The 14,713-nt window shown below is 46.5% G+C and overlaps 2 protein-coding genes across 2 annotated transcripts in view; both read left to right on the forward strand.

Annotated features, from left to right (window-relative positions):
* Window positions 1-272: 272 nt before the first annotated feature.
* Window positions 273-11,796, forward strand: LOC134070478 (myc-associated zinc finger protein). The gene is made up of 8 exons (XM_062526855.1): window positions 273-1,500; window positions 1,675-1,825; window positions 4,469-4,821; window positions 9,067-9,353; window positions 10,513-10,576; window positions 10,847-11,018; window positions 11,413-11,477; window positions 11,560-11,796. Exons 1-8 carry the CDS (start codon window positions 1,468-1,470, stop codon window positions 11,794-11,796), a joined length of 1,362 nt encoding a protein of 453 aa, XP_062382839.1. The 5' UTR covers window positions 273-1,467.
* A 2,771-nt stretch (window positions 11,797-14,567) lies between these two features.
* The window catches only part of nlk1 (nemo-like kinase, type 1), a 13,921-nt gene continuing 13,775 nt past the window's right edge, over window positions 14,568-14,713 (forward strand). Inside the window, exon 1 of the mRNA XM_062526664.1 lies at window positions 14,568-14,713. This exon is cut by the window's right edge and continues 1,426 nt beyond it. The gene's annotated coding sequence lies outside the window, so the exon portion shown is untranslated.

The raw sequence follows: 14,713 nt of genomic DNA on the forward strand, positions 1-14,713 counted from the left end.
GGTCCAGTTGACCCACTGAGTGATGATGACCAAGTTGAGCTTTCGTTGTTTAGCCCACACAATGTCTAGCTTGTACATGTGGAGTGTAGATCCCGCGGTAGTTGATGCGGATTTATATCCAACTGAATATGATCGTTCTGTCATCCTGCACGTGTGCCTGGGGAGGGGGGGTGTGGGTCTCGAGCGGCCTTTGGGCGGCTACTGTAACACGGAAACAAAAAATAAAAGTGTCTTCTGACCAACGTCATGTCATTACGAGTCAATTTGTGAACCTGTCATCCGGGACATCAGCAAAACAAAAGAGCTCGCGCCTGTGGCACGTGCGGACATTAATTCGCGTGAATATAAACACTCATATCGACGTGATCTGCGCGCGAGTGTGCTGCTGCGCTCGTGCGGTGCGTCACCTTTAAGACGCCTGCGACATTTTTTCTCTCATCCAGCTTCTCCGCAAACCGTCGCGCGAAACAACCACAGACCCGCTGCAAATGTCTGTCGCGGTAAACTCTCACCTGCCGATCGAAGGACGCCGGACTGTGGACTTGCTTTGAAGTTGATTTTGTTAAAAATTAATATTTTGAGTCGGCCGACCATAGCGGCGGTGGGGGCGAGCGAGGAGGACGACCCGGGCTGTAGCCTCGCGTGGAGGAGGGGACGGAGCACGAGAGGGGTGTATACTCAAAATGCTTTCCCTTTAAAACAGGGGGACACGACGGTGGGGAGAGATAGAGGGGGAGAGAAGAGATAAAAAAAAAAAAAAAAAAAGGAAAGGAAGAAAGACAGCAAGGGTGGGAGGGAGAGCGGGAGAGGGATTTAGAAAAAAAGAAAGATGCTATTCTCTCGATTGAAACACCGGGGCGGAGCGAACGACTGCAGCCGACCCACAGCGCGCTGAGCTCGGATCCGACTCGACGCCACACCGGGGCTTCGGGAGATGCGACTGAGGCCTGGCGGGAAAGCCAATAAAAAAATAATTGCATTCCCCACGAATTAAGTCCTCAATTAAACGTCATATTACACGTGTGCTCTTTATATGCAAGTAGTGTTGCATTGCATGCCTTTCCAAACCCGTTCGCTTGTCCAGCCGTGCTGAAATTAGATTAGATTAGAATTATCGCCATCATGAAGGAATAGATTTCAGATCCCCTTGCGTTTCGCTTTCCCTGTCAAATGCATGATTGACAACGGGTCGACAGTCGGGTTTTGGTTGTGTGTGTGTGTGTGTGTTTGATATTATTTGGCGACCACGAGCGTCATTCTGAGATCATTTAACTCAGGAGGCTGATTATTAGCACGCGGCCTTTGCGATGATGTAAAATCAGCTCGCGCGAAAGTGTCTCTCTCCCAAATCAACTCGCTTCTTTGAGCGGAACATCACGGAACTTTTGCCCGTGCCAACCGGAGCTCCCGTGCCTCCCACGCCCCCTACTGCCTCGAGGTCTCCGACACCTGAGGACCGATCTCAGAATGGACACCACGTGGAGCAACTTCCTGTTCCAGGTGAGCAGCGCCGTCACGGTTGGTCATTTCATTGTCGTGCTTAAACCCTACACTCGTGTGTGTGAGAGAGATTAGGGCCGTTAAGGTCCTGCTAGACGACGGCGTGCGGACAGACCTGTTGAGTCTATCGCTGGTGTCACAGGACTAATGCACTCTGGGTTATTTACATTATAGACCCCGCCCTCTCAGAACCCTGCCGACGGAGCCATCCAATCAGATCTGCTGCCGGAGATCGCTGGCTCCGCCCACAGCCCCCCCCAGGAGCACACAGAAGCCCCGCCCTCTACCGTGGACACAGCCGCCCTGAGCGAGGACCCTGCACCGGGTACACACACACACACACACTCACACACACACACACACACACTCTTGGGTCTGATATTTAAGGGGGGGGTGTCTTCTCTCTCTCTCTCACACACACACACACACACACGCACACGCTCACACAGTCTTGGGTCTGATATTGTTGAGAGTTTAGAATGAGAGCGAGGTGACCCCTGCTTCCACAAGGTTGTGTGAGTGTGTGCAGTGGCGATTCTAGAGATTTGTAACAAGGGTGGCCCTAGTGGGGCACTGGTTAATTCAAGGGTGGCATCTAGATAAACAGAAACAGGCTCAACCTGTTAAATAAGCACACATGCATGAGTAAAACCATGCACCAAGCACCATACTCATACACTGAAGGACAAAGAAGGACAAAGACCATACTCTCACATCAAATGTCTTTGTAATTGGATAAAATGTCGAATACAGTCTTCAGCTCATTTTCAGCTCTGAACAATTTGAGCAAAAGTGGAAGTGTGAAATGTTTTTTTGCCAGTGGTTCTTCACTGGTCTGGTTTTGGAACCCATAATTTCACAAGTTCATAAAGTTGTGACCAACTATATATATATATTTAGCATTCAGGCCAACAAATATGGTGAGGTAGCCTACATAAGACACGCAAAGTGCCTGGCCTATTTGTGTGGAAAATGCAGATGTTTGGCATTACATTTGTGAAGTCTTAACAGTAACTGCTGATATTTCCTCAAAGTACTACTCGACAGGTTTGTCTTTGACAGGGGTGCGTTGTTTCCAAGTGACACTTTAGTTTGGATGGTTTTATGTTCTCATGTGCACCCTACACTGTCTTATTTTGCCCAAGGGTTGCAGCCAAATTGCGTTTCACATGCTATCTTAAAATGATGCATACTTTTATAAAATTAGCTCCCTAACATTATATCTAACATGACCTGTCACATAAACATTGTCTATGTCCATGCCATGGCAAGGGCTGACATAGGCTACGAATAAATTTTATCAAAATAACGGGCCAATGATAGATCTGATCAGGTAGCATTTTAAACTGACGATTTTTAATTTCTTTTTAGCCACAAGCTCCGCGACCCATCACTCAGATCAGTACCACCACCCACTTTTGGGCTCCAACCCACCAGAAACACTGGCCTAAGCTATAAACCCACAATGTCAATATTACATTAGGGTAGTAGACTATTTACAATACAACATAACAATACAACAGTGTCGGCTGAGTAGGTAGAATAGGCAGATATAAAAATGTGCCTATTACGTGATTCAACAATTACAATACTGGGTTTTGTGTGTGTAATAAGATAAATGGGCACTGGCAGATGCGATAGGTAAATATACGTATGTTTTCGTGTTAGCGCAAGCAGTAGCCTGTAGGCCTTTGCAAACTCACATGCTAAAAACAATAAGCCATGTAGCCTATAACTGCAAGCATGTTTGCTAGATTGCTTATATTTCTGAACCCTGATATTTCAAGTGTGCTGCAAGTGCATCAAGAAATGTCTCGCCTTTGACTGTTAATGGTGAATAGTAGACTAGGATTTTGGGGTGGCACCTGGGGTGGCCAATTGAATCTCAAGGGTGGCCTGTGCCACCCAGAGCCACCCCTCTGGCTACGCCCCTGAGTGTGTGTGAGAGGCGTAGTGGTCACAGCAGAAACACACACACACCTGCCCAGCAGTCCTGGCTGATGGTGTGTATCCCTGTTGTGTGTTGTGTGTTGTGTGTGTGTGTGTGTGTGTGTGTGCGTGCGTGCGTGTGTGTGTGTGTGTGTGTGTGTCCACAGTGAAGCCGGTGGTGTGTGTTCCTGCTGATGGTGTGTATCCCTGTTGTGTGTGTGTGTGTGTGTGTGTGTGTGTGTGTGTGTGTGTGTGTGTGTGTGTGTGTGTGTGTGTGTGTGTGTCCACAGTGAAGCCGGTGGTGTGTGTTCCTGCTGATGGTGTGTGTGTGTGTGTGTGTGTGTGTGTGTGTGTGTGTGTGTCCACAGTGAGGCCGGTGGTGTGTGTTCCTGCTGATGGTGTGTATCCCTGTTGTGTGTGTGTGTGTGTGTGTGTGTGTGTCCACAGTGAGGCCGGTGGTGTGTGTTCCTGCTGATGGTGTGTGTGTGTGTGTGTGTGTGTGTGTGTGTGTGTGTGTCCACAGTGAGGCCGGTGGTGTGTGTTCCTGCTGATGGTGTGTGTGTGTGTGTGTGTGTGTGTGTGTGTGTGTGTGTCCACAGTGAGGCCGGTGGTGTGTGTTCCTGCTGATGGTGTGTGTGTGTGTGTGTGTGTGTGTGTGTGTGTGTGTGTGTGTGTGTGTGTGTGTGTGTGTGTGTGTGTGTCCACAGTGAGGCCGGTGGTGTGTGTTCCTGCTGATGGTGTGTGTGTGTGTGTGTGTGTGTGTGTGTGTGTGTGTGTGTGTGTGTGTGTGTGTGTGTGTGTGTGTGTGTGTGTGTGTGTGTGTGTGTGTCCACAGTGAGGCCGGTGGTGTGTGTTCCTGCTGATGGTGTGTGTGTGTGCGTGTGTGTGTGTGTGTGTGTGTGTGTGTCCACAGTGAGGCCGGTGGTGTGTGTTCCTGCTGATGGTGTGTGTGTGTGTGTGTGTGTGTGTGTGTGTGTGTGTGTGTGTGTGTGTGTGTGTGTGTGTGTGTGTGTGTGTGTGTGTGTGTGTGTGTCCACAGTGAGGCCGGTGGTGTGTGTGTCCGCGGGGCGTGCGGCGCACATCTGCAGCATCTGCAGCAAGACGTTTAAAAACGGCTACAACCTGCGGCGGCACCAGAGCGTGCACACGGGCGTGCGCATGAAGGACCGCGCCGCGCGTCGCCATGGACACGCCGGGGTCACGGGGGTCAAGGCCGAGCGCCACACCGTCCCGCTCTCGCTGCTGCAGCTAAGCCCCGCCCCCGGACACGCCCCCCAGCCCCCCCTCGCGGATGCACAGGCTGAGACTCCAGCCGGTGCCATGACAACCGCCACCATGGTGACCACTCAGCCGCTGACCACCGCTGTGGTTGTTGCTGGGACAATGGTCCAGGTCTGTAACACACACACACACACACTTTCATGCACTCACAGATACACACACACATTCACACACACTGCACAGGTGAACGCACACTGTGTGCAGCAGGCATCAGGTGTGTGTGTGTGTGTGTGTCTGTGTGTGTGTGTGTGTGTGTGTGTGTGTCTGTGTGTGTGTGTGTGTGTGTGTGAGGTTTCCTTTTGTCCCCTTAAAGCAACACAAAAGAGTTTTTCGTACCTTAAAATAATGTTCTGCATTCGCACTGTGTAAGTTTACCAGATCGAGTAGCGTACCTGTAGTTTGATGGAATGAAACGTTATTTGCAAGACAAGCAAACAGCGTGCGTGCGACAGAGGAAAAGGGCTGTTTTTAACGTTAGGTCCATAGGCTGTGTTTTAAATATGTTTGGTCCATATGTGTTTTTAACATGTTAGGTCCATAGGCTGTGTTTTAAATATCTTTGGTCCATATGTGTTTTAAATATGTTTGGTCCATAGCAGGGCTGTACACTGCGAGCAGGTCGTCGCATTTGCGCGTAAATATATATTAGTGCGAATATAAAATTTAAAATGCTCGCACACGTGCGAGTACTGATTTCAACCCTTTCATTCGCATTTTGCTCCTAAAATGAATCCACACCAAGTGGATGAAAGTATAGTACAATTTTCGCGCATCTATTTTCAGAGTTGACAACTCTTACGCACCTGGCTAGACACTCATGCTTTCAGCATCAACCTCGCAAGAAATGTCACTCCAAATCCAGTCTTCTTTTTTCTTCAATCTGTTCGTAATTAGTTGGTGACTATGCGATTACCGGTGAAACGGTAAAAATGCTATAAATGATAAATAATGTTGACTGTAACAATTACCGTGTTCATTTCAAATAGGCTATTATTATCACGGTTGATATAGCTAAACATGGTGTGGAAACCGTGCGTTAAATTCCTCCCAGCTTCCCAAATTCCACCCAAGCCTGCATTTGACATAGGCCTGGTAGACTTCTATGAAACAAAGATGGTATCCTGATTCAGTTGTCTAAATGATGTATAACCACGGTTCGGTGTAGGCTACATCTGCTTTAAAAAGGCGGAACATATTCATCGCAAATATGCGCTGTATCATATAGCCACTCTGCGTCTTTTTATGGCTACATTCACATTAAATCCATTCCACTAACGTTATCAGGAGGAGAATACCGTAACGTTTTATTTTCAGCACTGATTGTCACTCATTGGTTAGCCTATAACATATAAAGGCTACCAAACTCCAAGACAAGTCATGGTAGAGTAAGTTAAGCACCCAGCCAACTAAAGATGACCAAGAAAAAAGTGAACGGACAACTGATAATGCCATGCTACGGTGGCTACCTAAATCATAGAAGTTCACATTGCTGGACACTCATCTTTTCTATTACACCGGAAATATTTGTCTTTCCCGTTGAAAGTATTTTGAATTTTTGAATATATAACATTCATGTTATTGAATGAAAACATGTAGGCTATCCTTGAACTATGCGTTTATATTTTCCTAAAACCGAATGAAATCTAATTATGTCCACGTAGGCTACGGTACTGCTTAAAGTGACAGGCACTCAATTAGACCTACACACCACCCCTGTAATATCATTAAAGACAAGTGTTAGTGTAATCAATATGAAGTATTCAAATTACTTTGAATTTTAAGCTATAAGTAATTATGCAGAACCTTTAATGCTATGAATTGTTAACAAAATGTATACAAATCCTGAATTCAAAATATGAAATAAAACCAGACAACCCATTTTCTGTGTGTGTGCAGGGTTTGAGCAGAGACTAGGATTGCCACTGCTCTGAATGATCTGTATCCTGCTTAAGGCAATAAGGTTTTCAAGGAAATTTCATAGTGCTCCTAAATTTTTTTCTGTGCTCCTACATGTTTTCATTTAGGAGGACCTATGCTCCTAGTGAAAAAGCTAAGCGTACAGCCCTGGTCAGCACAGACAGTTCCTGGTAGCACAAACTTGCATGCGTGTTTTTTCCGCTCAGAGGGGGAAGCGAGACAGCCGTCGTTCAACCCCGAAATAAGTCAAATAACCATTCCAATGACTCCGGAGTTTATTAAAAAGCTATAAAAACTTGCATAGTTCACCTTTAATTAGGGAGTTGGTTAAATGTGTGTATACAGTGGGGATTTGATTTTTTGTTATTTGATACCATGCTAAAGATGCTTAAAAAGAGAAACATGAAATCATCATTTGTGTGCTCCTAATTTTTTTCATTTAGGAGCACCTATGCTCCTAGTGAAAAAGCTAAGCGTACAGCCCTGGTCCATAGGCTGTGTTTTAAATATGTTTGGTCCATATGTGTTTTTAACATGTTAGGTCCATAGGCTGTGTTTTAAATATGTTTGGTCCATATGTGTTTTTAACATGTTAGGTCCATAGGCTGTGTTTTAAATATGTTTGGTCCATATGTGTTTTTAACATGTTAGGTCCATAGGCTGTGTTTTAAATATGTTTGGTCCATATATGTTTTTGTTGTTGTCAATGTGAAAATGAACTGCCTCAGTCAGCTCTATAGCAACTGAAAAGAAATAAGTGGAGAAATCAGACCAACTCCAAAAGCTGGTCAGTCTGACGTGCAAATGACGGACCTCATTACTATTCATTACTACCTCATTACTATTCATGAGCTCCCTCCGTTGAGACCACGCCCACAGAATTGGTCTAGCTCAGGGACCGTTGAACCGTTCTTGTCTGCAAGGATGGCTGAACATCAGCGGGCCAGTGCGCTACGCAGGCATAGAACTTCACCGATGCAGTTGGCTTCATCTTAGTTTTTGGAGCAATGGCACAATACCAGAATTCAATATTAGTTCTCTGTTCGACACATTTTGAAAAAAGTGACTTAATTAACTGGCAAGTTCAGTTGAAACCTGGAGCAGTAGGCTACCATCACGGGCGTCTACGACCAGTGCCAGCCCGTAAGTTAAACGCTATGGTCACCTCAAGGCAGTGCTATGCTATACATATTTAGTGCACTCGCTAGCCTAGCAGATAGTAAGTCTATTTGGTCAGTGCTAGCACTTGCTAACCTAGCAGGTTTTATGTCCATTTGGTCAGTGCTAGCTCTCGCTAGCCTAGCAGATAGAAAGTCTATTTGGTCAGTGCTAGCACTCGCTAACCTAGCAGGTTTTATGACCATTTGGTCAGTGCTAGCTCTCGCTAGCCTAGCAGATAGAAAGTCTATTTGGTCAGTGCTAGCACTCGCTAACCTAGCAGGTTTTATGACCATTTGGTCAGTGCTAGCTCTCGCTAGCCTAGCAGATAGAAAGTCTATTTGGTCAGTGCTAGCACTCGCTTACCTAGCAGGTTTTATGACCATTTGGTCAGTGCTAGCTCTCGCTAGCCTAGCAGATAGAAAGTCTATTTGGTCAGTTCTAGCACTCGCTTACCTAGCAGGTTTTATGTCCATTTGGTCAGTGCTAGCACTCCCTAGCCTAGCAGATAGAAAGTCTATTTGGTCAGTGCTAGCACTCGCTTACCTAGCAGGTTTTATGACCATTTGGTCAGTGCTAGCTCTCGCTAGCCTAGCAGATAGAAAGTCTATTTGGTCAGTGCTAGCACTCGCTAACCTAGCAGGTTTTATGACCATTTGGTCAGTGCTAGCACTCCCTAGCCTAGCAGACAGTAAGTCTATTTGGTCAGTGCTAGCACTCGCTAACCTAGCAGGTTTTATGTCCATTTGGTCAGTGCTAGCACTCCCTAGCCAATTTCATGCCATGAGGCTAAAATGAGTTGATAACAGCTGTCGCTAAGATGTCATGCTATGGACGAAGCCGACTAGCCGACTAGCCAGCCATGATAGAACTTTAAACATTACCACAAAGTCAACAAACAGGTGTGGCATCCTTGCCTTCTTCCTCAGGATGAAGAAACGTGTGTGTGTGCGTGTGTGCCTTCATCCTCTTCATCCTCCTCCTCCTCCTCCTCCTCCGCAGGTGTCCCAGGGTGCGCTGGTGGCGGGGTGTGTGTGTGTGTGTGTACGTACGTGTGTACCTTCATCCTCCTCCTCCTCCTCCTCCTCCTCCTCCGCAGGTGTCCCAGGGTGCACTGGTGGCGGGGTGTGTGTGTGTGTGTGTGTGTGTGTGTGTGTGTGTGTGTGTGTGTGTGTACCTTCATCCTCCTCCTCCTCCTCCTCCGCAGGTGTCCCAGGGTGCGCTGGTGGCGGGGTGTGTGTGTGTGTGTACCTTCATCCTCCTCCTCCTCCTCCTCCGCAGGTGTCCCAGGGTGCGCTGGTGGCGGGGGGGTCGGTGGCGGTGCCGGTGGTGTCGTGTGCGGCGCCGGTGCGTAAGAACCACGCGTGCGAGGCGTGCGGGAAGGCGTTCCGTGACGTGTACCACCTGAACCGGCACCGGCTCTCCCACTCGGACGAGAAACCTTTCAGCTGCCCCGTCTGCCAGCAGCGCTTCAAGCGCAAGGACCGCATGAGCTACCACGTGCGCTCACACCAGGGCGGCGTGGAGAAACCATACGTCTGCCCACACTGTGCCAAGGGCTTCTCCAGGTACACACACACACACACACACACACACACACACACACACACACACACACACACACATGAGCTACCACGTACGCTCGCACCAGGGCGGCGTGGAGAAACCATACGTCTGCCCACACTGCGCCAAGGGGTTCTCCAGGTACACACACACACACACACACACACACACACACACACACAATCACTCACTCATGAGGTACCAAGTCCGCTCACACCAGGGTCTGTGTGTGTGGGTGTGTGTCAGGTGTGTGTGTGAGGGTGTGTTGTCACTCTGATGCAGGGCTCTGAACCGGTTCAAGGAACGAAAATTTGCGAGGAACGGAAACGGAAACGAAAACAAAATGGTCTTCAACTGTTCCGGAACAGAAACGTTATTCTGAAATCCATAAAAGCGGTTAATAACTTTTTTTTTCGTTCTCTATATTTCATACAATTTCACAAAAGCTTAGCCTATGTCTGGGGAAAAAAGTAAAAAGACTATTTCTGGTTGTGTGTTCACCTCGCCGCCCGCCAGGCTCAATTCAGGCAGCTGTCACGATTTCCTGTTTCCACCACAACCCTGGCGAGAGGCGATTTGGAAGCAACTGAACTATCCAAACATCATATATATATCAAACATCAACAAAGGTAACTGAGTTGAATTAACCGAGTCCACATTAATAATGTTAACTTACTAGTGTTAACTCACTACAAGGTTACAAATATAGCTCGCTCTCTATTAGACATTTCTAGCTACGAAAAACGACTGCCGGAACGATAAGAACGAACAATATTTTACGTTCCGAACCGGTTCAGGAACGATATGTTGGTGGCGAAACGCAAGAACGAAAACGTTAAACATACCTGAACCGTTCGGAACACAACGATTGAAAAAAAAATGTAGTTTTCAAGCCCTGCTCTGATGTGAGTTTTTTTGTGTGTGTGTGAGGGTATGTTGTCACTCTGATGTGAGTGTGTGTGAGTGAGTGTGTGTGTGTGTGTGTGTGTGTGTGTTGTCACTCTGATGTGAGTGTGTGTGAGTTAGTGTGTGTGTGTGTGTGTGTGTGTGTGTGTGTGTGTGTGTGTGTTGTCACTCTGATGTGAGTGTGTGTGAGTTAGTGTGTGTGTGTGTGTGTGTGTGTGTGTTGTCACTCTGATGTGAGTTAGTTTGTTCTCTCCTCAGACCAGATCACCTGAACAGCCACGTTAGGCAGGTGCACTCCACAGAGCGACCCTTCAAATGCCCGGTAAGAAGCTCACACACACACACACACACACACACACACGTTATGGATTATTAGTGGAATGCTATGGATTATTAGTGGAATGTTATGGATTATTAGTAGAATGTTATGGATTATCACTAGAATGTTATGGATTATTAGTAGAATGTTAATGTATTATTAGTAGAATGTTATGGATTGTCACTAGAATGTTATGGATTATTAGTGGAATGTAATGGATTATTAGTAGAATGTTATGGATTATTAGTGGAATGTTGTGTTTTTGGTGTGCAGACCTGCCAATCAGCCTTCGCCACGAAGGACCGCCTCCGTGCTCATCTGATTCGTCACGAGGACAAGGTTCCGTGTCACGTCTGCGGCAAGCTACTCTCGCCTGCTTACATCACCGATCACATGAGGGTCCACAACCAATCACAACACCACGTCTGCCATCTGTGCAACCGCAGTGAGTTAGCGCTGTGTGTGTGTGTGTGTGTGTGTGTGTGTGTGTGTGTGTGTGTGTGTGTGTGTGTGTGTGTGTGTGTGTGTGTGTGTGTGTGTGTGTGTGTGTGTGTGTGTGTGTGTGTGTGTGTGTGTGTGTGTGTGTGTGTGTGTGTGTGCATGTTTTAATGCATGTGTATGTTTTCCTACTCTGATGCACTTGTGTGTGTGTGTGTATATTAGCGTTGGATAGACGAGGTATGTAACTAAAGTCTAAACTCTCCCCTCTCTCCACATTGTGTGTGTGTGTGTGTGTGTGTGTGTGTGTGTGTGTGTGTGTGTGTGTGTGTGCGTGCGTGCGTGCGTGCGTGCGTGCGTGCGTGCGTGCGTGCGTGCGTGCGTGCGTGTGTGTTGTGCAGGCTTCACCACGCTGACGTACCTGCGTGTGCACGCTCAGAAGCACCACGGGGCGGAGTGGAAGGAGGTGGGGGGGGGGGCGGGGGGCGGGGGGCATCCTGTTGTGCCAACTCTGCGGAGTGCGCTGCAAGACCCCCGCCCAGCTGCAGGGGCACATGGGCACCCACGCCGACACACACACACACACACACACACACATGGGTGCCCATGCTGCCCAGGACCCCGCCCACGACTCCTCCCACTCCACTCTAAGCTCCTCCCACACGCTGCCCGGCGACGCCCAGGACACGCCCACCAGCACCAGCATCACCGTTACCGCCGGCAACACCACCGTCAGCCTACTCGTCACGGACTGTTCCAGCATTACTCCTCAGACACATAGCTAACACACACACACACACACACACACACACACACACACACACACATACACTCACACAGCTAACACACACAAGACACACATACTTACACATAGCTAACACACACACACACACACACACACACACACACTCACACGGCTAACACACACAAGACACACATACTTACACATAGCTAACACACACACACACACATATACACTCACACAGCTAACACACACAAGACACACATACTTACACATAGCTAACACACACACACACACACACACACACACACATACACTCACACAGCTAACACACACAAGACACACATACTTACACATAGCTAACACACACACACACACACACATACACTCACACAGCTAACACACACAAGACACACATACTTACACATAGCTAACACACACACACACACGCACACACTTGCTATAACTAACACACAGAAACACTACATCTAATACACACACACACATGCTTGCACTCACAATTACATATAACTTACACACACACAAGCAAATACTTAGAGTTAATACACACACACACTTACTTACAAATACCAACACACACAAACACACACACACACACAGCTAGGACGGACTTACACACACTCGTACACACAAATACATGCAGCTGTTACGCACACAAACTCATATACAGACGTATATACAGGTGTCAAACACACACATACCTGCATACAGCTAACACACGTGTGTGCAAAGGCTTACATTACACACATACTCACACAAAAAATCAAGAACTAACATACAGGAAACACACATACCTACACACACACACACACAGCTAGCTGTCTCAGAAGTTACAGAACGTTAATGGGCCCTCTCAGGCACACACTTAGACACACACACACACACACACACACACACATTCACATGTAAATACAGCTATAACAAACCTTCACACAAACTCATTCACAAACACATGCAAATAACATACACAAACTCTCACACACAAACATATCTCACACACACACACACACACACACACACACATACACATACATATCTCAATGGGACACATACACACAAACTCATAGACACATACACTCAGCTAACAAACATACAGTGCCAATAGAAAGTCATCATACCCCTTTGAAATAGTTACTTTTTGCCTTACAGCCTGAAATCAAAATCCATTTTTTTTTAAAAATCTTTTTTTCAGTTTTATTTATACATTTCCGGTCAGGTCATTCGCCTTCCAACACGACAACGCCCTTCCCCACAGAATTTAACTGAATTTTAACAATTCTGCAAGGAAGATTGGGCAAATATTCCCTAATCTAGGTGTGCAAAGCCAATAGAGACATGTCCAAACAGATTGATGGATGTAGGCCTGATAAGGAAGCTCTACAAAGTATTAAATCAGGGGTATGATGACTTTTCTGACCCTGTTATTCTTTTAAATTAATTTTCAGAACTGCTAAATTTGTAAATAAAGCTGGAAAAATGTATATTTTTGAATGGGTTTTGATTTCAGGCTGTAAGACAAAAAAAAGTAACTATTTTGAAAGGGGTATGATGACTTTCTATAGGCACTGTATACACAAGTCAGATACACACACACACACACAGATGTAGGAGTATTGTGGTGAAGCAGTGAGGCCTGTGTGTGTATGTGTGTGTGTGTGTGTGTGTCATAGGCAGATGATTCTCTTTGAAATAAGGAAACTCATTAAGAGAAGAGAAGTCCATAACGTAACCACCTGCCTATTATACCCACCTATATTGATCATTTGAAAATAACTCTTACTTTGTTTGTGTGTGTGTGTGTGTGTGTGTGTGTGTGTGTGTGTGTGTGAAAGAGAGAGCACACTTATACTTATAATTCCTGAATTATGTCGGGTGTCTTTAAATGTTTAGTGTGTGTGTGTGTGTGCGTGTGCCTGTCTGTGTGTGTGAGAAGGGGCCAAATTTCTACAGGCTGCTGTGTGTGTGTGTGTGTGTGTGTATGTGTGAAGGGGGGGGGGCATATTTCCACAGGCTGCTGTGTGTGTGTGTGTGTGTGTGTGCGCGTGCGCACGTGTATGTGTGTGTGTGTGTGTGTGAGTGTGTGAGAGAGGAGGGGCCATTTCTACAGGCTACTGGAGGCTATTCCACTGGATTGCGCATCAGAATCATCAGTGCATGTGTTGCGGTAAATTCACAGTTGGTCATCACTGTTGTTGTGGATGATTTCAGTTGGTCATCACTGTTGTTGTGGATGATTTCAGTTGGTCATCACTATTGTTGTGGATGATTTCAGATGTAAAAACGTAAAAATATGTTTTAGCTCACGTTCTCATGCCTTCATCCTGCTTTTGTAACGGAATGGTGATGTTTGTTTTGCTTAAATTAATTGTGCTTTTTTCTGTTGAATATTCATTAAGTTTATTAATTTCTGTACATTTAGATGACTTCTGTATCTCTATCCAATAATATTAAACTTTTGCCCATTACTCTTGCATTGTCTTGTTTTTATGCTGACATCTGAACAAATATTACCACCAACATTTTGTGGCAATTAAAGTTTATTCTGCTCTAATGCTGCAAGGGAACACACAGATGAAGCTGCCATGATGTGTACACACACACACACACATTTGTTAACAGAACAAGAGTCAGGGAGACCGATAAAGTAAAAGTTGAAAGGCCGTTTTAACCCGGTATAATTCCTGGAAGTCGCACTCGCATGTGAGGTGTTAAGAGGCCGGCCATGGCATTGTTTACACCGGCGCCTGAGCTCCCCTCCCCCCGCTCCAGAGCTCTCCTCCATCCCCCTCCTCCTCCCGTCGCTGCACTCGGCTATTTCACCAGCTGATTTCGGCAGAGGGGAAACATTCCTGGAAACGGCAGTCGAAGAAACACGGGGGACGCAATGGAATAACTGCAATAACTGCTTAAGTTTTTATCAAGTGCACTTTTTATTCGGC

Source organism: Sardina pilchardus, chromosome 22 (assembly GCF_963854185.1).
Source record: "Sardina pilchardus chromosome 22, fSarPil1.1, whole genome shotgun sequence".
Lineage (NCBI taxonomy): Eukaryota > Metazoa > Chordata > Actinopteri > Clupeiformes > Clupeidae > Sardina > Sardina pilchardus.